This window comes from Vipera berus, assembly GCF_964194415.1.
Source record: "Vipera berus genome assembly, chromosome: 2".
Taxonomy (NCBI): domain Eukaryota; kingdom Metazoa; phylum Chordata; class Lepidosauria; order Squamata; family Viperidae; genus Vipera; species Vipera berus.
In genome coordinates, this window is record NC_138203.1 from 2864794 (window position 1) to 2887505 (window position 22712).

General features: G+C 44.7%; 1 protein-coding gene across 3 annotated transcripts in view; it reads right to left on the reverse strand.

Moving 5' to 3' along the window:
- Positions 1–22712, reverse strand: part of ARK2N (arkadia (RNF111) N-terminal like PKA signaling regulator 2N) — a 74580-nt gene that overhangs the window by 17731 nt on the left and 34137 nt on the right. For 2 of the 3 annotated variants that reach the window (XR_014025290.1, XM_081319288.1), the window contains exon 4: positions 5707–5907. Coding sequence is in view for 2 of the 3 variants with exons in the window: in XM_081319288.1 (XP_081175414.1) it covers positions 5707–5907 (201 nt within the window). In the remaining variant the exon portion in view is untranslated. The remainder of the gene's footprint in view (positions 1–5706; positions 5908–22712) is intronic. The other variant, XM_081319289.1, reaches the window with a different exon arrangement.

The window sequence follows — 22712 nt, forward strand, 5'->3', positions numbered from 1 at the left end:
ACATTGCCATTAGGGCGGTGTTACTCCAGGCAACGACCCCCGGCGGTACCCTCTTCCCTTGCACGTAGAATTCGTGGAAACTGAATCCGTCGGAATGCAACTATACCATCTGGGAGAAGGAGCTGCTGGCCATCAAAGTGGCATTCGAGGCCTGGTGGCATCATCTGGAGGGGGCGCGGCATCAAATTGAGGTCCGGCGGACCATAAGAAATTGGAAAGCCTGCAGACCGCTCGGAAATTGAACCAACGCCAGATTCGGTGGTGTTCTGTTCCCCTTCCCTCAAGGTACAAACAAACAAGCAGGTACGAAACAAAAGGGTTAAGTCTTTATACCACAATATAATTGCTGTCCGATAGTCTTGGCAGCAAGCTACGCACAGTCAGCCAAAATAGGTTAGTTATCTCAAACGTTCACTGACATGAGATAACTGCCAACAAGAAATTCCAAGAAAGTCCAGACAAACAAACCGAAAAGCAGAGATGAAGAAGCGTAGGCACGAAATCCAGACCAGGGTTCACACAGGTAGAGAAATCTGACAGAGGTGACCAGAAGCTGTGGTGAATTAAATTGTTCGTCACAAATTTATGAGAGCAGCCACACCCCCTTTTGTACGTTATGGGGTGTGGCTCAATGACTCAGCTACTCCCTGGCCCTCCTACTCGACCTACGTTGCTGCAAATGCTTGGCCCTGCGTCTTTCTCGAGGGTCTAGCCATGAGTCATCTTCACTAGACTGTATTTGCTGCACCTGCTCGAGCTCCCTCCCAGCCTGGCTACTCCCAGGCTGCTCCTCTCGGCCTACAGATGGAGACGGAGGCCTTGCCAGAGAGGAGGGCCCCGGCGAAGGAGGCCTTGCCAGTTCCTCCCCATCATCCTCAGAGTCCTCTTCCTCGGTTAGGACAGGCGCGGGGGTCGGGGCCACAACAGGTGGTCTGTTTTCTTTGCGAGGTTCAATTTCCGAGTCAAGTACATACCCAGGGGTCGCAATCAAAGAGCAGATGCTCTGTCCAGGAAGCCCGAATATTCCCGAGCGGAAGACAAGCTTCTGCCCAGGACAGTGCTCCCTATCGAGTCTTTTGCTGCGGTGCGGGAGCCAATATATGGGCTCGGATCCGGGAGGCACAGCAGCAGGATGTGTGGGTGGCTCAGCGGAAGGAGGAGGTGGGGCCAGATTCTCCTTGGATGGTCACGGATGGACTCTTATTTTATTGTGACCGGCTCTATGTTCCGGGAGGGCCACTCAGGGCACTCATCCTCAGCCAGTGTCACGATAACCCGGCGGTGGGGCATTTTGGCCTGTTCAAGACCCTGAACTTGGTCTCCCGTACCTTCTGGTGGCCCTGAGTCCAACATGACGTCCAGGCCTACGTCACTTCCTGTATCCCGTGTAGGCAGGCCAAGTCAGCAACAGGGGCCCCACCCGGATTACTGCAGACCACGCCTTGGGACTGCTGTTAAAAGGGGAATGTGTGGGAGGTGCTGGTTGCTGAAGGCAACCGTTTGAAGAGCTTCTGTGAGAGTCCTGCTCTGTTATTGTTTAACTCTTGTTTAACCTTTTTGGTTTAAGTCTTGTTTGAACTTTTCGTTTAACTTTTGTAAATAAATTTGGTTGGGTTAGTTATAGCCTGTTGATTATAAAAGGGGGTTGTCCCTGACATTCAAACAGGGCCGGTCGTAGGCCAGAACAGAACGCTTGTGGACTTCAACTCCCAGAGGAATTCTGGGAGTTGAAGTCCACAAGTCATAAAAGGGCCAAGTTTGAAGACCCCAGCCACAGACTCATGAATATAGGTTTTTTTGGGCAACAATGTGGAACAATATCATCTGTTTTTCCTGACTTCTTGAGATTTCTTAGTAAGTTCCCACCCTCCATCCCCATTATTAATAACATTTGATTCTAATTTTTTTTTAGATCAGCTCTCTCACGCACACGCGCGCACACACACAAAAATATGAGTACCACCCTATAAAATTACTTCAGGTATGGCTTTGTGTGCATGATGTGGTTTTCACCATTCAACAGCCCTGGTGGTACAGTGGTTAGAATGCAGTTATTGCAGGCAGACTCTGCCCACAGCTTGGAGTTCAATCCTGATGGTGCTCAAGGTTGACTCAGACCTCCATCCTTACGAGGTCGGTGAAATGAGGACCCAGATTGTTGGGGAGCAAGAAGCTGACTCTGTAAACCGCTTAGAGGGCTGTAAAGCACTGTGAAGTGGCATATAAGTCTGAGTGCTATTGCTAGACCTTCCTTCCTTCCCTCCTTCCTTCCTTCCTTCCCTTCTTCCTCCCTCCCTCCTTCTCTGGTGGTGCAGTGGTTAGAATGCAGTTACTCCTTCCTTCCTTCCTTCCTTCCTTCCTTCCTTCCTTCCCTCCCTTTTTCTTCCTTCCTTCCTCCCTCCCTCCCTCCCTCTCTGGTGGTGCAGTGGTTAGAATGCAGTTACTCCTTCCTTCCTTCCCTCCCTCCCTTTTTCTTCCTTCCTTCCTTCCTCCCTCCCTCCCTGGTGGTGGTGTGGTTAGAATGCAGTTATTCTTTCCTTCCTTCCTCCCTCTCTGGTGGTGCAGTAGTTAGAATGCAGTTACTGCAGGCAGACTCTGCCCACAGTCTGGAGCTCAATCCTGACGGGGCTCCAGGTTGACTCAGCCTTCCGTCCTTCCAAGGTCGGTAAAATGAGGACTCAGATGGTTGGGGGAACAAGACGCTGGCTCTATAAACTGCTTAGAGAGGGGCTGTAAAGCACCGTGAAGCGGTATGTAAGTCTTAAGTGCGATTGCTATTTCTGCCTCTCCTCTGCAGCAGGGGAGGACCAAAATGGACCGTTGGTTAAGAAAGCTCGGCTCGGCATAATAGGCACGGCCTAAGTTGACTCAAGGACATTCCTGCTTTTTAAAATAATCTTGGTATTTCCTGTTATTGCAACCTTGAAGGGTTGCTTCTGGAGAAGTAGGCCGGGCAAACATATGGACAAAAGTACATGTCCAGATAACCCTGGGGGAGCTCGCTGCCCTGAAAGCGAGGGAAGAAACGTACAGTCCTCCCTCACACATACTCAGCTCAGGCTCTGAAGTAAGCCTACTCAATGTTTGGACTAAAGCGCAGAGCCCGGGGACTTGCCCAGGATCTCTTTTGCAGCCCCTGGAGGTCCTCCAAAGGTTTCTGCCAGAGGGTAACTTTTTAACGTGACCAAAGGGATGATTTATGTACAGGCGAGGATCATATTCAAAGAGCCTTGGTGGAGCAGTGGGCTAATGCCTCCTTAAGTAACACCAGCTGCCTGCAATTAGTGCAGGTTCGCATCCCACCAGGCTCAAGGTTGACTCAGCCTTCCATCCTTCCCAGGTAGGTAAAATGAGGACCCAGATTGTTGGGGGCAATTAAGCTGACTTTGTAATAATGCCGCTTTGGGGTGTGTGTGTGTGAAAGCCCTAATAAGCAGGCATATACATAGAATGAAGGCTACTGCTAAGCTTGTAAGCCGCCCTTAGTCTTCGGAGAAGGGCGGGATATAAATGGAATTAAAATATAAAAAAAAAGATTAACTGTATTTTTGTCAATTTAATTATATAATTAGATCCAAGTTCTCCTGCTTGAGCAGGGGGCTGAACGAAAAGACCCCCCAAGGTCCCTTCCAGCTCTATTCTATTCTCTATTCCTATATTCTATTCTGTTCTATTCTCTATTCCTATTCTATTTCTATATTCTATTCTATTCTCTATTCCTATATTCTATTCCTATTCCTATTCCTATTCCTTTCTGTTCTGTTCTGTTCTATTCTATTCCATTATTTTTTTTCGTCAGGGTCTCTTGAATTTCTTCCCCTGTTTGAACCACAGACGTCATTCTGAGGTCACGGCCTTCAGCCCTGAATGAGTTGAATGAATTCAGCAGTATGGAGCTATATGACTCACACCTTCTGGGGTTGAAAGGCATGCCATTTCACAGATAGTCCTTGACTTACAACAGCTCATTTAGTGACTGTTGGAAGTTACAACGGCACTGGGGAAAAAAGTGACCTGTGACGGTTTTTCATCCTTACAACCGTTGTAGCATCCCCATGGTCCCACATGATCAAAATTCAGATGCTCGGCCACTAACTCATATTTATGTCGGTCGCCATGTCCCAGGGTCTTATGATTCCCCTTTTGTGACCTTTCTGAAAAGCGAAGACAATGGGGAAAGCCAGATTAGCGTGCGGCTAACTTTAACTGTAGGAGATGACCAGGCTGAGCCCGAGGGAGGGACTCAAACGCATCATAAGTCACTAGTCCCTAAGCGCCCGCAAGAGATCTACAGGAAATCCAGCCCACCTTGAATGACTCTCTTATCTCCCGCTCGTGTCCCTTGACTGTTAGTCGGTCAGAGTCTTGTACAGAGCTTAAGCTTGCAATAAACCTTTAGGCTCATTTAAACTGGCTGAAATTCCTGGGATTTACTTAACAAATGTGGCAAGGAAGGTCAAAATTCACTTAACAACTGTCTCATTTCACAACAGAAATTTGGGGCTCAATTGTGGTCAAGGACTGCCTGTATTGCAGGTGGATCAGGGGTCTTCAAACCTGGCCCTTTCATGACTTGTGGACTTCAGCTCCCAGAATTCCTCAGCCCTTTCATGACTTGTGGACTTCAAATCCCAGAATTCCTCAGCTAGGCACGCTGGCTGAAGAATGCTGGGAGTTGAAGTCCACGAGTCATAAAAGGGCCACGTTTGAAGACCCCTGCATTATGTGATGCCACAAGGTAGAAGAGCAGGTTGAGGACAAAGCATAGCTGGCTGGGGCATTCTGGGAGTTGAAGTCCACACCTCTTAAAATGGCCGTGCTTGAGAAACACCAGTTTAGCTCTTTCTGAGTTAGCATTATTTTCCCCTCACATTATGTCAGGGGGTCTTCAAACCTGGCCCTTTAATGACTTGTGGACTTGTGTGCCTGGCTGAGGAATTCTGGGAGTTGAAGTCCACCAGTCCTAAAAGGGCCAAGTTTGAAGACCCCTGAGGTAGACAGATGTCTTTCTCTGCAGGTATTAGTCGAGCAGGTAGGCTGGGATTATGTGATTCCGCATGGAAAGGGAAGTATCAGAGGCTGCTATGGAACAGAACAGAGCCGGAAGGGACCTTGGAGGTCTTCTAGTCCAGCCCCCTGCTCAAGCAGGAGAACCTATACGGTCTCAGACAAGTGACTCTCCAGTCTCTTCTTAAAAACTTCCAGTGATGGAGCACCCACGATTTCTGAAGACAACTTCTGTTCCACTGGTTAATTGTCCCCACCACCAGGAAGTTTCTCCTTAATTCCAGGTTGCTTCTCTCCTTGATCAGTTTCCAACCATTGTTTCTCGTCCTGCCCTCTGGTACTTTTGGAGAATAAGTTGATCCCCCCCCCTCTTCTTTGTGGCAGCCCCTCAGATACTGGAACGCTGCTATCATATCTCCCCTGTTTCTTCTTTTCTTTAGACTAGCCAAACCCAAGTCCCGCAGCCGTTCTTCGCATGTTTTAGCCACCAGGCCTTGGATCGTCTTAGTTGCTCTTCTCTGAACATTTTCCAAACTCTCATCATCTTTTTTGTAGTATGGTGACAAAAACTGGCTGCCGTATTCCAAGTGTGGCCTCACTGGGGTTTTATAAAGCGGTACTAATACTTATAATATTATAATGCTTAGAATCGTAATACTTAGGATCCCGGCAAGACCCACGCAAATGCGTTCTACCCACTTGTCTCAGCATTCAGCTCTTCTAGCAGCCCCCTGGACCTCCATGTTGGCTCGGCGTCCTGCTTAACGACCGAACTGTTGTGCTCTTGAACGGCGGCGGCTGCCAAAAGATTGTCCACGTTCACCACTTCGGGGTCTGAGTTCGTGTCTGAGATGTCATAGTGGGGCACGACCGGAGGTCCATCTGGAAAGGAAAGGAAAGCTACGGGGATCAGTGACGCCACTGCAAAAGAGACACGCGGGAAAGATCTACTGCAGTTTGACGCGAGCATTTCAAAATGAACAGAACACCAACATGAACGGTTGCAATGGTATATATGCACATGAATAAAATGCTTAACGTAAAAACTTAGGAAATGAATATATGAAACAAGACAAGTTATCCTTCCCATCAAAGCACAGATCCCTCATTCTGTCAAGGGAATTAGAGAATTGGATGATTTCTATCCAAAAAAAGAAAAGAAAAGAAAAGAAAAGAAAAGAAAAAATAGATGGTGTAGGCCAGGGGTAGGCAACCTTGGCTCTTTTATGACTCGTGGACTTCAGCTCCCAGAATTCCTGAGCCAGCATGGGGGAACTATGGCCCCTTCATGACTGGTGGACTTCAACTCCCAGAATTCCTGAGCCAGCATGGGGGAACTATGGCCCCTTCATGACTCGTGGACTTCAACTCCCAGAATTCCTGAGCCAGCCATGGCTCAGCTTGGTAACCTCTCCCTTTCCCCTCAGCATGGCTGGCTCAGGAATTCTGGGAGTTGAAGTCCAGGAGTCATAAAAGGGCCGAGGTTGCCCACCCCTGGTATAGGTCCTCCTGCTAGAGGGATTCTGGGAGTTGAAGCCCACAAATCTCAACGTTGCCAAGGCTGGGCACCCTGGATTCATGGGCATACCAAATTGATCACTTGACTAGAAAGGACTATAAGAGGCCAGCATCCTTGCTTTCCACCGTGATCAAATTCACTTTGGGAAGCACACAGGCAGGATAGGAGCCTGTGATCCTCCTGTGTTGTTTGCTCTCCGGCCACTGACAATGAATCATCACTAACTATTGTTTGTAATTCCCCTCCATGGATTCATCTCCTGCCTCCTTCGGGAGAAGGGCGGTATACAAATAAAATTAATAATAATAATAATAATAATAATAATAATAATAATAAATGCATATTATTATTATTTTTAAATTGTTTTTAACTTTTGTATTGACTTGGTTTTAAATACCCTGTAAACCGCCCTGAGTCCTTCGGGAAAGGGTGGTATATAAATCCAATAAAATAAATAAACAAATAAATATTTTGAAACCAGCAGCTGTCTGGAGCGTATCGCCCTCGCCCTGCTAATAAAACGGTTTTGCAGATATAATGAAAGAGGAAGCCGCTGCTGTCTCACGAAGACCCTAACCCTCACTCAGTTGTGGCTTGTAGGCACTTGGGAGATGGCAGCGATCACATTTGCTCATGGTTTCCTCGGAATCCCGGCATAAAAACGGGCTCCCAACACAAAGCTGGGGATGGCCTCTGCCAAAGGGGGGATCGCATACGCGGGAAGAAACACAGAACCGGGTTCAGATCGATTCCGCGCAGCTAGCCCTCAATTTACAATCCCAAGGTAGCCCCAGATTTCTGTCGCCAAGGCAGACAGTCGTTCAGTGAATTTTGCCCCGTTTTGACGACCACTCTCAAGTGAATCCCTGCGACTGTTTTAAAGTTAGCGACACGGCTCTTCAGCGAGACCGACTTCCCCCGGGATTGACTTGGCTTGGCAGGAGGATAACATGACAACATGACCCTGGGACGCTAAACGTGTGTTAAGTTGCCAAGCTTCTGAATTTCAATCAGGTAAACCAGGGGGAATGCTGCAAAGGTTATAAATATGGAAAATGGTCGTCAGTCACTCTTTTTTTTTTTTTTTTTTTGAGTGCCGTTGCAACTTTGAACAGTCACCAAACGAACTGGGGTAAGCTGGAGACTACCCCTTTAAAAACTAACTTTTAAGGTTAGAATGGCTTTTTGTATTGCAGGCACTGTTAAGCTTCAGCCTGATATAACTACAGATGATAGGGAGAATAAACTGTATTATAAGAAAAGGGCTTGAAGGCTGAAGATCTACTGGATCAAACCAAAGTCTTTTCTTTGTTACAGTAGAGGATGACCCAACAGCAACAGCTCTTAAACCAGGGGTCATCAAACTTGGCTCTTTTATGACTGGTGGACTTCAACTCCCAGAATTCCTCAGCCAGGCATACTGCTCCATATTGGTTTACAGCCCCCTCTAAGCGTTTTAGAGTCAGCATTTGGCCCCCCCAACAATCTGGGTCCTCATTTTACCGGCCTCGGAAGGATGAAGGGCTGAGTCAACCTTGAGCCGGTCAGGATCGAACTCCTGGCAATGGGCAGAGTTTGCCTGCAACGCTGCGTTCTAACCACTGCGCCACCAGGGCTCTTATACTTCCCCCAAAAGCCTTTTCCTTCGAGAAAAAAAAGATATTTGGGCATGGAACCTGTAAACATTGACGTTCCATCTAGCTGATGAATTTTTTTTTTAAAAAAGAATCAAAATTTTAATCCAGAGTTTGCCGGTCCCTTTTAAAATGTTTGGCAGGTAAAAAAAAATTCTGGGGCAAAATGATGCACAGAACATCTGAGATCAGTTTTTGCAATTGACACTCAAGAAAGGTACAGAAGAAAGTCAAATCTCACTTCTTTCCAAACATGTTTTTTTTTCCCTGAAAATATGCACTTCCGACAAATGACAGCAGCACTTTTACTTAAAAAGGATAAATGAATGTTTAAATATGAGAAGGTGTGTGAAGCTGGCGATGAGGGGAAAAGGATGATTTTTGCAATAAACGCTGATGACTACAAAGTGTCGGAGAAGCCTTTAACAAAACCAAAAAAAAAAAAATTGGCATTTCGATATGGGCTGTCTAAATGTTGCAGGCAACTATACTGAAGTAATAGTTGAGGTTGCAAGAGGGACCTCCAGGTTTGAGTAATGTTAATAAAATGAAAGCCATTTCTCCCCTTGACGAGTCATCAGAGTTCAGTGCAACTGGGCTTCAACTGACATTGCATGATCAATTAAAAAAAAAAGGTTTAAGTGCAGAAGATACGAGGGTTAAGTACAATATTGACTGTTTTATTACCTAGCCAATGATGGTGCTGTTCGTAACTCCTTTTATCAATTTCTCAGTGGATGGTCTTTAATTATCAGCACTTCTTATCCAAAGTAGAATCAAGCGGATTTCTGGAGGCCGAATTAGGCTTAGTCAACGATAAGAACCGAGTCAAAATTGTACCACTTCAACATGTATAATCATGCAAAAATGTGGAATAAAATGCATATACATGCAGAGTGGATCACCTACCCAGAGAATAACTTGGGTGAAAGTCTTCGTCAGTAGGAAATACAAGCATAAACTTGCTTATCTGTGGCGCCAACTCTTGTATCTTCCACACTTCCAAACCGCAAACCTTACACAGCTTAAGCTTAAATTTAGCACACATAAAACAGTGACAACTTCACATGCTGAACAATTAAGACTCATCCGTTAAGAAAAAAATAGCAACGGCTTTTTTCTTTTCCTCACGTTTTCAATTGAAACAAGGAAAGAAATCAAAATGCATGCCTTCGCACGGTGAATGGAACGAAAAATGCTGCTTTTTTAAAAAATTCTGACTCGCAAGTAAGATGAAAACACATGAGAAAATCCTAGGTCCTCTTGGAGGGAGGGGCAAATAAGCAGAGAGGAACACAAGGCTGGAATATCTGGCACAGTGGATGGAAACTGATCAAGGAGAGAAGCAGCCTAGAACTAAGGAGAAATTTCCTGAGAGTGAGAAAAATTAATTAACCAGTGGAACAACCTGCCTCCAGAAGCCGTGAATGCTCCAACACTATAAGAAGAGACTGGACAGCCATTTGTCTGAAATGGTATAGGGTTTCCTGCCTGAGCAGGGGGTTGGACTAGATGACCTCTAACCCTTCCAACACTGTTATGTTATTTTTATATTATTATTATTATTATCATCGTCATTATATTATTATTATTATTATTATTATTATTATTATTATTATTATTATTATTATTATTATTATTATTATTATTATTATTATTATAAAACTTTTATTCATTAAACATGAACCTCAGTCAACTGAACACTCAAACTGACTGGCACTAATAGTTGACATGGGTTGCTGCCTGCATCCTAGATATCAACCAGGTATCTCCTTAATAATAATTATATTATCATTATTATCATCATCGTCATCACTTTTCTGCACAAATGTTCCTACAGTTTACAAAAAAGGGGCTTCAATAAAACAGGCAGGAAACTTACCAATAAGCCTTTGCTTACAGGGAATTGTGTGTACCTCTGAATGCTGCCTTTCTCTTACCTATAGTGCATTTCAAGGCTACCATTACCATAGAATAATTCCACGGTAGTAATTAGGGATTATTCCTATTTTGAGTAAACACACGTGGTTTTGGATCCTGTGGTCCTGAAATGCATCGGTTCAGCGCTTTCTCAAAATGGCACCCTTCGGCCAGACCACAAGCCAACTTTTCCAGATTTGCTGTTTTTCCTCATTCTGAACGTAGCCACTAGGAGGATGTCTCCTTTAATGTGTGTTAATGACTCTGAACTGCACAGAATAAATCTTTCTTGCAGGAGAGAAAGCTGAACTGAAGAAGCTTCTTGAACTAGAAGCTAAATCTTTTCAAGAAAAAAACAAAACAACCAAAAAACCAAGGACGTCCAGGTGCGTTTTTGAAGAGCACCTCTGAGAAGCTGCCAGAGAGTTTTGGGGGGGGGGAAATAAATAAAACTAAAATAAGAAATCCAGGATGATGCCAAAGGAAGCTGATTTAGTCTTCCACATGTTTCCGTTGCGTTCATAAAAATTATTCAGGAAACCAAAAGAAGGCTTTGCCCAACTCTCTTCCTGTTGCCCAGGTCTACATTCCCAATCCATGAACATTCCCCAGTCGCTTGGCTGGAGGAAACCAGCCTTCCAGAGAAAATGAAAGGAAACCACCACTTCCTCAAAAAGGGAAGAGAAGGTCTTGGGGACTGGGTCTCTACCGGCTTCTATAACTTAAAAATTATGAATATATGGTGCAACGGTAGGAGAGCGAGACTGGAGCTCAATATAAACACAGTAAGGAGAGGGGAGGGGAGGGGTGAGTAAAATAAAAAAAACAGATTTACAAGAGGAAAATAAAGAGTAATAACCAAAAAAACATCTAGGCGAGCTTCCTGGAGACATATAAACAAGGCATAACAGCGGTTAAGACGCCAGAGCTGCCGAATTCCACCCAGTTGACGTTCAGCGGCATGTCGCCACTGAAAATGGACAATTCATACGGGTAATCCTCAATGCTTGACCACAATTGAGCCCAGACTAGCCGTCGTTCAGCAAGACGGTTGCTAAGTCAGTAAGACGGCGGTTGAGTCCCCAATGGCTTCGTCAGAAGTCGGGAAAAGTGATCACATGAACCGTCACGTGTACATGCCAGTTGCCGAGCTTCTGAATTTTGATCACGTGACCACGGGGGATGCCGTAACGGTCCTAGGTCTAAAAAAAACAGTCCCAAGTCAGGTGTGTTTCCCCCCCCCCGCCCAGTTTGAAAGGCCACTCAACGAACGGTTGTTAAGTTGAGGACCACCTGTGTAGTTTTCGCGCCTTACGGTCTGATTCCCTTCAAAGATGTCTAAATTTCCTTGAAAAGGAAGGCTGAATCTTTGCCTCTTATTTCCTGGGATGACGGAAGCAGTCCCTCTTCCCAGACAACAAAAGGAGTAGACTGATAAAGAGATCCAATGATCACACAGCCCAAAAGGTTTGTTTTTTTAAGAAGAGATTGGACAACCACTTGTCTGAAAAACACTTGGAATACGGCATCCAGTTTTGGTCACCACAAAGTAAAAAGATGTTGAGACTCTAGAAAGAGTGCAGAGAAGAGCAGCGAAGATGATCAGGGAACTGGAGGCTAAAACATATAAGGAACGGTTGCTAGAATTCGGTATGTCTAGTTTAATGAAAAGAAAGACTAGGGTTGAAAGGATAGCAGTGTTCCAGTATCTCAGGGGCTGCCCCAAAGAAGAGGGAGTCAAGCTATTCTCCAAAGCCCCTGAAGGCAGGAGAAGAAGCAACGGATGGAAACTAACCAAGGAGAGAAGCAACCTGGAACTAAGGAGAAACTTCCTGACAGTGAGAACAATTAACCGGTGGAACCACCTGCCTCCAGAGGTTGTGGCTGCTCCAACACTGGAAGTCTTTAAGAAGAGACTGGACAGCCATTTGCCTTAAATGGTATAGGGTTTCCTGCCTGAGCAGGGGGTTGGACTAGATGACCTTCAAGGTCCCTTCCAACTTTATTATTATTATTGATCATCGCACAGTCAGCCAGATGTTCAGACTGGATTTGGCATTTTTGTCTACCTATCGAGTCCTTACCGAGGACCCAGGATAGGCAGATGTGGATGTTTGATGGTATTACAGATCTCGTCGCAGGATGGAAGCAGTTCCCAGCAAGGCCGCCTTTTGCAATTGACTGAGGGCGAATTTGTCAATGCCGATGATGGTGTTCAAGTGGTGCTCCAGTTGTTTTGGGATGGCACCCGAGGCGCCTATTACTATTGGTGCCACCCTTGCTTGCCTTTGCCCCAGTCGTTCTATTTCTATTTGTAGGTCTTTGTATTTTGTTATCTCCTCCAGTTCTTTCTCGTCTATTCTGCTGTCTCCAGGCACTGCCAAGTCCACTATCCAGACTTTTTTGTCTTTCTTATCAACAATTGTTAAGTCCGGGGTGTTATGTTGTAGGCGATTGTCTGTTTGAATTCTGAAGTCCCAGAGCAGTGTAACTTTATCATTTTCTATGACTTTCTCTATTTTACGGTCCCACCAGTTCTTGCTTACAGGCAAATGATATTTCTTGCAGATCTTCCAAGGCACCATTGTTGCGACTTTGTCATGCCGCTGCTCGTAGTCAGTCTGTGCGATCTTCTTGCAGCAGCTTTCCAGGTGGTCCACTGTTTCTTCAGCTTCTTTGCAGAGGTGGCACTTACAGTCTGTGGCTGTCTTCTCCATTTTGACTTTGTATGCGTTTGTCCTTGAGGCTTGGTCTTGTGCAGCCAGAGTTAGTCCCTCGGTCTCTTTCTTCAACTTTCCTGCTCTCAGCCATTGCCAGGTCTTGTTATTATCTGCTTTCCCAGCTATTTTTTTAATGTACTGGCCATGTAGTGCTTTGTCTTCCCATGCCTCTATTCTGTTCTTCATTTGGTCTTTCTCGTAGGCCAGTTTGGTCTCTCCAGTGGTCAGTGAGCCTTCCTGATATACTAATTTCAGTGCATCTTCATCATCATCGTTGTCGTTGTTGTTATTTGTACAGGGTCTCCTGCTGGGGGGTTGGACTAGAAGACCTCCAAGGTCCCTCCCAATTCTGTTACCTTCACAGACCATAAGCTGTTCAGAGAGGAAAAAGCTGCAGGGGATGGACTGGCTCCACTCGTCCTGTGGGTCCATGCAGTTAAATTATTTTTTTTATTTTTATTTTTATTTTTATTCCATTTATATCCCGCCCTTCTCCGAAGACTCAGGGCGGCTTACAAGCTTAGCAGTAGCCTTCATTCTATGTATATGCCTGCTTGTTAGGGCTTTCACACACCCCACAAGCGGCATTATTACAAAGTCAGCTTAATTGCCCCCAAGAATGTGGGTCCTCATTTTACCTACCTGGGAAGGATGGAAGGCTGAGTCAACCTTGAGTCTGGTGGGATGCGAACTTGCACTAATTGCAGGCAGCTGGTTATTAGGTTATTAAATTAGGGCACCTCTATCTAGTCCAATCATGAGGAGGAAAATTCTCAAATAATTCAATGTTTCCAGGAAGGAAGGGAGAAAAGGGAAAACTAAAACGGAAGTCTCTCTCTCATCAAGGGGAATTGGCTGATAATTACTGCCCTTGTTTCCTTCTCTAAGACTTTGCATGTGCTGCAGGCATCACCAATCCTGACATGAAATTGGTGTTCATGCCTTGGAATAGAAATGAAGGAAGGAAAGAAGGGAGGGAGGGAGGGAGGGAGGGAGGGAGGGAAGGAGAGAGGGAGGAAGGAAGGGGAGGGAGGGAAGGAAGGAGAGAGGAAGGAGAGGGAGGGAAGAAGAGGAAGGGAAGGGAGGGAGGGAAGGAGAGAGGGAGGAAGGAAGGGAGGGAGGGAAGGAAGGAAGGAGAGAGGAAGGAGAGGGAGGGAGGGAGGGAGAAGGAAGGAAGGAAGGAAGGAAAAGAGGAAAGAAGGAAGGAAGGAAGGAAGGAAGGAAGGAAGGAAGGAAGGAAGGAAGGAAGGAAGGAAAATGTGAGCAAGACTTGGGTAAGCCGTCCAGAGTTACCTTGAAGTTAAAACAGGCGGCCTGCAAATTTTATAAATAAATAAAAAATAAATCCCGAGGTTTATTTCACCCCCAATCCTAAGTGGGAACAACCAAAGGGGATGTGTCGTGACTATGACAAATCAGAGAACAGGGGAAAGCAACACAGTGAACAACAAAAGGGAAAAGCTAAAGAGACATTTGCTGGCGGTCAAATCAATTAGACACACACACACACACACAAACCCAAGAAGACATGGCTTTCTACCCTGTGGAATGCCGTAATATTCTTATTTGAGGCAATTTTACCGCCTGCGGTCGCCGATCCCACTTGACATCATTTCCTCCAGTCCAAAGAGACCAACATTCGTCACACAACACTCGGTTGGTTTGTTGAAATCTCTCATTAGGTGAAAAAATAACAGCACCCACCCCCCCCCACTTAAATTTCATAAGGGAACGGCCGTCATGGATACTGTTATTATTATTTTTTTATATACTAATTTGTTTTACAGGTAGATCCTCAACTTCACAACCGTTCGTTTAGCGACAGTTTGAAATGACAGCGGCACTGGGGGGAAAAACTGACTTACGACCGTTTCTCACACACACAACCGTTGCAGCATCCTCACCTGATCGAAGTTCAGAAGCTTGGCAACGCTTGGCCCATATTTATGACGGTTTGAGGATCCCTAGACCAGAGGCTCTTCAAACCTGGCCCTTTTATGCCTTGTGGACTTCAACTCCCAGAATTCCTCAGCCAGGAATTCTGGGAGTTGAAGTCCACAAGGCATAAAAGGGCCAAGTTTGAAGACCCCTGCCCTAGAGTGTGGGATATCACCTTTTGGACCTTCGGTCAAACGAAGCCCGATTCTCTGAACCATGTTACTGACTTAATGACTACGCCGATAACCCTTAATGACGATGCCGAGAAAGGTCGCAAAATGGGGCGAGGCACATTCAATTCACAACTGTTTTGCTTAGTAGCAGAAATGTTGGGATCCATTGAGAACTATCTTGTTTTTGTACTTTTTAATTCTTTGTTTTGTACTGTGATCTGTATTTTAACCCCTGCTGGATATCCTGCAGGTTCCGATGAGAGAAAAATATGTAGAATACAGACTGAAGACGGGAATAAGGATGCCGTAACTGGGCTTTCTCAGCACACGACACGTTAAAAACCTCTTGGGATGTCTGGACCGTTTCCAACACTTTTAGGAAGAAGTCCTAACCTTACCCCTGGGTCAGCTGAAGTGAGCTGTCCATCAAGGTTCTACATTTAGGCAAGAAAAACCTCCAAGGATTTGGGTGAGGGGAAAGATGGGGAACTCATCAAATCTGCAGACAACGCCAAGCTGGCAGGAATAGCCAACACTGCAGAAGTTACAGGCTTAAGATACAGGAGGATCTGGACAGACTCGAACACTGGGCGCTATCTAACAAAATGAAATTCAATGGTGAAAAAAGTAAGGTTCAACATTTAGGCAAGAAAAATCAAATGCACAGGTATAGTATAGGGGGTACCTGGCTCAATAGTAGTAACCGTGAGAGGGATCGCGGAGTCCTAGTGGACAATCCCTTAAATAGGAGCCAGCCGTGTGCGGCAGCTGCCAGAAAAGCCAACACGGTGCTAGGCTGCATTAACAGAGGGATAGAATCAAGATCACGAGAAGAGTTAATACCACTTTACAATGCCTTGGTAAGGCCACACTTGGAATACGGCATCCAGTTTTGGTCACCACGATGTAAAAAGATGTTGAGATTGTAGAAAGAATACAGAGAAGAGCAACAAGGATGATCAGGGGACTGGAGGCTAAAACATATCAGGAACGGCTGCTGGAATTGGGTAGGTCCAGTTTAATGAAGAGAAAGAAGGACAAGGGGGGACAGGATAGCAGCCTTCCAGTATCTCAGGGGCTGCCCCAAAGAAGAGGCAGTCAAGCTATTTTCCAAAGCACCTGAAGGCAGGACAAGAAGCAATGGATGGAAACTAGTCAAGGAGAGAAGCAACCTAGAACTAAGGAGGAATTTCCTAACAGTCAGAACATTTAACCAGTGGAACCACCTGCCTCCAGAAGTTGTGAACACTCCAACACTGGAAGTTTTTAAGAAGAGACTGGACAGCCATTTGTCTGAAATGGTATAGGGTTTCCTGACTGAGCAGGGTGTTGGACTAGATGACCTCCAAGGTCCCTCCAAACTACTACTACTACTACTGTTGTTATTATCATTGTTTGTTATATTGTGTTGTTGTTGTTGTTGTTAAGAACCAACCCCAAGGAGGGCTACAGCCCAACTCTTGGGCTTCTAACTCTCACCAATCTTAGCAGGGAGAGTTGGTCCTCAGAGGCGTCAAGCATTCTCATGCAACGCCGTTTGTGGGGTACCAGATATCTCAAGCCACTTTCCATTTATATAGGGTGATAGAAATGAGAGCAATTTCTCTTTTTTCTTTAGCCATGGGGCCGGTGGGTGAAGGTATACCTGCTCAGATAGGACACAGGGATTTATACTGGGGTGTTCAGTCATCAGGGGGCGTGATGGCTCAGTGGTTAAAGAGGCCGGCTTCGTTTGAGACCCCAGCTCCGCGCAACGGGGCGAGCTCCCGTTCCTGGCTCCAGCTGGACTACGGAAATTGTCCTCGGAGGTGAGCATCGTGCCCCAGAGTTGTATAGGACCGACAAGGATACCGTTTCCTTTTTATTCACTATAAACAGGTACCTACACTAAGTCGCAAAAGGGAAAGGACGTCTTGGTTTGGTAACGGACCTTTTCCAGTAACAAATGAAAGCGACGACGACAACGATGATGATACGAAGCAAAAGGTGCAGGACAGCTGCCTAGCTGAGGTTAAACAAAAATGCATTTCCATAATTTACCAGCTTTTTAAAATTATTTATCTGTTAAACGTATTTGCAGCCTATCTCACTGTGCCTGTGAGGTCTTGACATTTGAGAGAGTGTGCGCGTAACCTTGACGATTGTGTTTACTTAGGATAGTCCGTGTTGATGTTTCCGGAAATCTGCGCTCTCCACTATTTCCTTTTTTCTGGTTTGTTTGTTTTTTGGAAGGAAAGTTTGCACTGCATTACTTAAAATTATGGTCAGCTGTTACAAATTGGCTTTGAAACCGTGAGCCTTACCTTTGGCACAGAGGTAACACAAATTCCATGAAAAAGATTAAACTGGGTGGGAAAAGATGGCGATGGGAGGAAAGGGGGCATCTGAGTTTGAGGTGGGCACCTCTAGTAACATGATTAGAAACTGGGAAATATTTTATCTGGAGGCCTCCGCCAGGTAGAACTCAAGATTCAACTCTTCATGTTCACATTTGTTCAGATTTTTTTTAAAGACTCACAAATACAAAATTATTAGCATGATATAATTAAGACAAGCAGAAACGGTACATGCCTGCCGAAGGACTCAAACCGTATTAATACATTGATGCTTGTTAACCTGTCGTTCAGAAGAAATAAAAGTTTTGTCAATTTTACGGTTTCGAGCCAAACCTTTAAAATGGATATACGATAATCCCAACTGTATTGATAGGGTGGCAATGCTACTTTTCAGAAACGTTTTCAAAACAACATCCCCGTTATTTCATGTTACCACTGATAGGACCAATTTCCAGGCAAGGGAGTGGGGTGCATCATCGGGAACTGAGTTTAAACATGCTTGGGATAAACCACATGTCCATCATCTGACAAAAATTAAAAATAAAGAAAACATAAAAACAATAATTAGAAGTAACAAATGAAAAAAGAAAACCAACCAACCAACCAACAAGCACGAAGGGAAGATTTGATGGACTACTACATCTTTTCCCGCTATCAGCGTTCTGCGTTTCTGATAATGCTAAAAATTATAGGGACATAATAAATTTGCACGTCTTAACCTTAGGCAGCTGGGGATCACGGGACTTTGAACCATCATCTCAAAAAGGCCTTTTGCTGTGAACTATGCTCAGCGTGCCAAAGCAGAAAAGCGTCAGGAGCAGACAATAAGCCAATAACTAAATCTGCGTACTGAACTAAACCATGTGATTTTCCCCCCCCCTCTTAAATTTAGTACAGTAAGTTACGTAGGCTCAGCCACTGTCCCTAATAAACTGTGATTTAGGGCTTACCATATCATATGACTCCAACAAAGTGTGCTTTAAATAATCAAATCATCAAGCATGATGGGGGGTGAGGGTGAGGTGTTACCCCCCCCTTGATAGGGCTCGCAACTTGGGCGTCCTCCTGGATTCACGACTCAATTTTGAAGACCATATAGGAGCCGTGACCAGGGGGGCTTTTGCCCAGGTTCGCCTGGTGCGCCAGTTGTGACCCTACCTGGACCGAGATGCCCTACGCACAGTCACTCATGCGCTCGTGACCTCCCGTTTAGACTACTGCAACGCTCTCTACATGGGGCTGCCCTTGAGGACCACTCGGAGGCTTCAGCTGGTGCAGAATGCGGCCGCGCAAGTTGTGATGGGGGTCTCCCGATACTCCCATGTAACACCTCTACTCCGCGAGCTGCATTGGCTTCCGGTTGCCCTCCGGGTGAGATTCAAGGTGCTGGTGATGACCTATAAAGCCCTAAATGGCTTGGGTCCGGGGTATCTAAGGGAACACCTGCTGCCGGCATCACGTTCCCTTCGTCCAGTGCGCTCCCACAGGGAGGGTCTTCTCAGGGTGCCACCGGTAAGAGATTGCCAGCGGACGACACCCAGGGATAGGGCCTTCTCAGTGGGGGCGCCTGCCCTTTGGAACCAGCTGCCAGTGGAGCTGAGGACTGCCCCCGACCTCCGTTCATTCCGCCGGGGCCTGAAGACCTGGCTCTTTGAGCTCTCTGGCCCAGGCTGAGGATTAATCTTATTTTAACTGGGGTTTTATTTATACAGGGGCAAATATAATTTCTTTTTAAACTTGTTTTTAACTTCTGTATCTCGGTTTTTAATTACCCTGTAAACCGCCCTGAGTCCTTCGGGAAAGGGCGGTATATAAATGTAATAAAATAAATTAATAAATAATTAAAATAAACCATACTTTAACTTCTGTTCACTACATATAAGACATGTTATGGCTTAGTGCAGGGGTCTTCAAACTTGGCCCTTTTATGACTGGTGGACTTTAACTCCCAGCATTCCTCAGCCAGGCTGAGGAATTCTGGGAATTGAAGTCCACCAGTCATAAAAGGGCCAAGTTTGAAGACCTCTGGCTTAGCGTGATGTATGAACATACATCACATACATTGTGTATGATAGTTTCCCAAGTAAACCAGTGGGATTCGTTCATACTTTGTGTTAAGCCACAGCTTACAAATTATGTCCAGATTCGTGCAAAGCCCAAATTCTGCTGAGCTGCAGCTTTGTGTGACGTGTGACCAGTCACTGTAACTCACTAGCAAATCGCAGTTAAAGCAGTTGTTAAGTGAAGTATGGGAACCAAGGTAATACAAAAAAAAAAAATTTCTCATCATAAGATCTGCATTTCAACTCTTTTTTGGGGGGATCGCATTCCTTACTGGGCTACTGGCTATTCCAATTAATCATCATAAACCAGAGTCCTACCTGACAGGACTGGGCAACCGGTAATGAAGTATATCATACAGGATGTTTTCTCCCAGTTATATTTAAGTCCTTCTGGCCGGATTCACGCAAAACCGAAATGACGAAGACAATACCATTGTCTGTGAACCCAACTCAATGAAATAAAAACTTTCTGGGTTATTACAAATCGAGTCGGGCCTGTAACTTGCAAAAAGCATCTCCGTGTTGTTCTCAACTCGTGGCTTACTAGGACAACCTTAATACTTACTCAGAAGTAAGCCGCTACTGAATTCAGGGTCCCTGCAAAAGCTGGGCATGGCTATTTGGTAACGTCAGACAACGGGAAGAAAAATCTGGATGGGGCTCCTTCCAAACATTTTATCAATTGGGGGGGGAAGGGGGATGAATTCGGAAGGATCTGCACCCAGGTCTTCTTTCACCATCTTGGATCTTCTGAGGCTGCTCAAGGGGAAGATGCGAAACAGCTCTCTCTCTCTCTCTCTCTCTCTCTCTCTCTCTCTCTCTCTCTCTCTCTCTCACACACACACACACACACACAAAAGCACAAAGAGGAATTTGCAGGAGACAAAGGGAGAGTAAACTATTGACTGACTATTGGCAAAAATAAGCCATAGTTCTGAAGGTAAGGGGGGGAAAAATATTGACTGTACAGAGAAAATATAGATTTCTTTAGAAATCAGACTTCAAGTTACTGGGAGCCAAACTGGCAAGCTGCTTGTTTGCTGCCAATTTCATCAACTGGGCAGGTTCCTCCTTCTGCACCCTGTTAAGCTATTGTCCATTTCATGTTCACAAAATAAGAGGGGAAAAAACCTCGCGAGATTAACCAAGAGTGGTTGTTCCATGTGCTACCCTGCATCTGCAATTTTAGATTGTCGTGCCATCGGCTGATATCCTTTGAAATTAAGATATAGTTATTGGGGGGGGGGGTGTCTCGGCACCTCCCCACCCCAGAGAACGAGAAGGAAAAAGCTTCAGATATGCTTTCTTGCCATAGCTGTGAGGGGAACCGTGGCCCTGGTTAAGTTAGTAACACGGTTGCTGAGCGAATCCAGTCTTACTCACTGGCTTTGCTTGTCAGAACTCGCAAAAGAGGATCGCGTGATCCCCGCACACTGCCACCCCTCACAGGTGCACGCCAGTTGCCAAGCCTCTGAATTTGGATCAGGTGACCGTGGGGATGTTGCCGTGGCCGTTAAGTGTGAAAAATGGTCCTGGCTCACTTTTTTTTTTTCCATTGACGTTGTAACTTCGAACGGTCGCTAAATGAACTGTCGGAGACAACCTGCAGAGCAGCATTTGAACAAAACCCAGTTCGCTGGCACCAACAGGAACATTGCACCGGCCTTGTGGGAAGCAAATATGACCTTTAAACCGTTGTTTGTTTTGCAACGGTTTTTAGAGGGTAAAAGTTGGGAAGGTTATTGTCGAGAGGTGTTTCTTTCATATGTTAGTTTAGACTCCCATCAGAAATTATATATTGCGGGGGGGGGGGGGGAAATCTACCAATAAAACCGTTTCTAATTTCTTCTACTCCTGTAACGTTTCAGAACATGATTAAGGCAATAAAATGGTATTAAACCAAGGTCTCTGCATGCTTGAGAAGACAGAGATAGCTGGCAGCCTCCTCTGGATTTAATCCTAAATTCTTACCTGTACCTCAAAGAGTAAAACAAAGCAACTACAATACAATAAACACTACACCTTCTTAATTTGTAAAAGAATGGCAAATGTATGCTTTATTCAAGACAAAACAAAAAACAGACCGACCTTGTCAAGATACTAAAGAGATTTCCTACTGTTTAAAACCAATGCAGTTCAATGTATACATTTTTAAGGTTAGGAAGGCATCAAATTCACATCCATATCAATATGATACATGGAAAACGATTAACACCAAACTTATTTTTTTTTTCTTTTAGAAACCATTCACATTTGTTTCACATATTATTTCCTGCATAGCCTTTTGAACAGATACCCTGACAACACAGCTTTTTAAAAAGCTGCTTTATTTCTCCTAAGATAAGTCACGTAGAAGAGAGGGTAGAGTAAACCAGTTTACATATTTTTAAAAAAATTTTTTAAAAAAAATTGCTTTTCTTTAAAAAAAAAAAACATTCACAGACAAAATTAACAAGATGGATCAATGAGCAATAGCTGAAGATATCTATAAAATACAGGCATCCAAGGTATTGCTTTAAATATCACGATCTTAGAGATCTTTTTGAATGCTTATCGATTCGCTGCGTGCCGTTTCAAACTGCGTGCAAAGGGCTTTTTGGTCTCACGGATGGCTTTCCACGGGGTAGGAGCAGCCTTGAGAAAAACACACAGCATAGTCATACGGAGGTACTCAAACAATTTTTTGCTAATTCTCCGTCAACTTTGACAACGGAAAATTTAGATGGCAAACTTCTAAACCCAAAAAGCTGTTAAGTGACCTGTGTAGGATTTACTTCTGAGTAAACATGCTTAGGATCGCATTAACTGTGGAAAGACGAATCAGTCTTCCAGCACAAATTTAACCAGATTGAACTACACACATTTTTAATCTTTTAATTTTTAGCATACTAAGCCCAAATAAAGAACCATCAGAACTTTTTGACTTCCTTTTGAGAACAAACCTAACTTGTAACGGATGTTTACTTATTAGCCTTTCCCAGGCATAAAAGAAAATTTTAAACTGAACACTGAATTTTAAACTCAACTCACAGGACTGGGGAAGGATGTTCAGGGATAGCTCCAAACGAGAACTTAGAAAATGCTTCTAAAAATACAAAATAAAAACACGAAAGGAAGAGCAGCAAAAGCCACTTACTTCAGGGTCTTATGTGTCCCTATACACCATTTCCACTTTTATTTGAAATACTCAGGAAAATATGATTATTTTTGTAGATCAAGGAGACGGGATAAAATTTTTGTAATTGTTGTATTGTTATTTTAAAAAACCTTGTGAACCGCCCTGAGTCCTACGGGAGAAGGGCGGTATATAAGTCTAATAAAGATAAAGATAAAGATAATAAAGGATATTCTGAAAACAAACTCTGAGCAAACATTTGGAAAACAAAACAAAATCTTACCTTA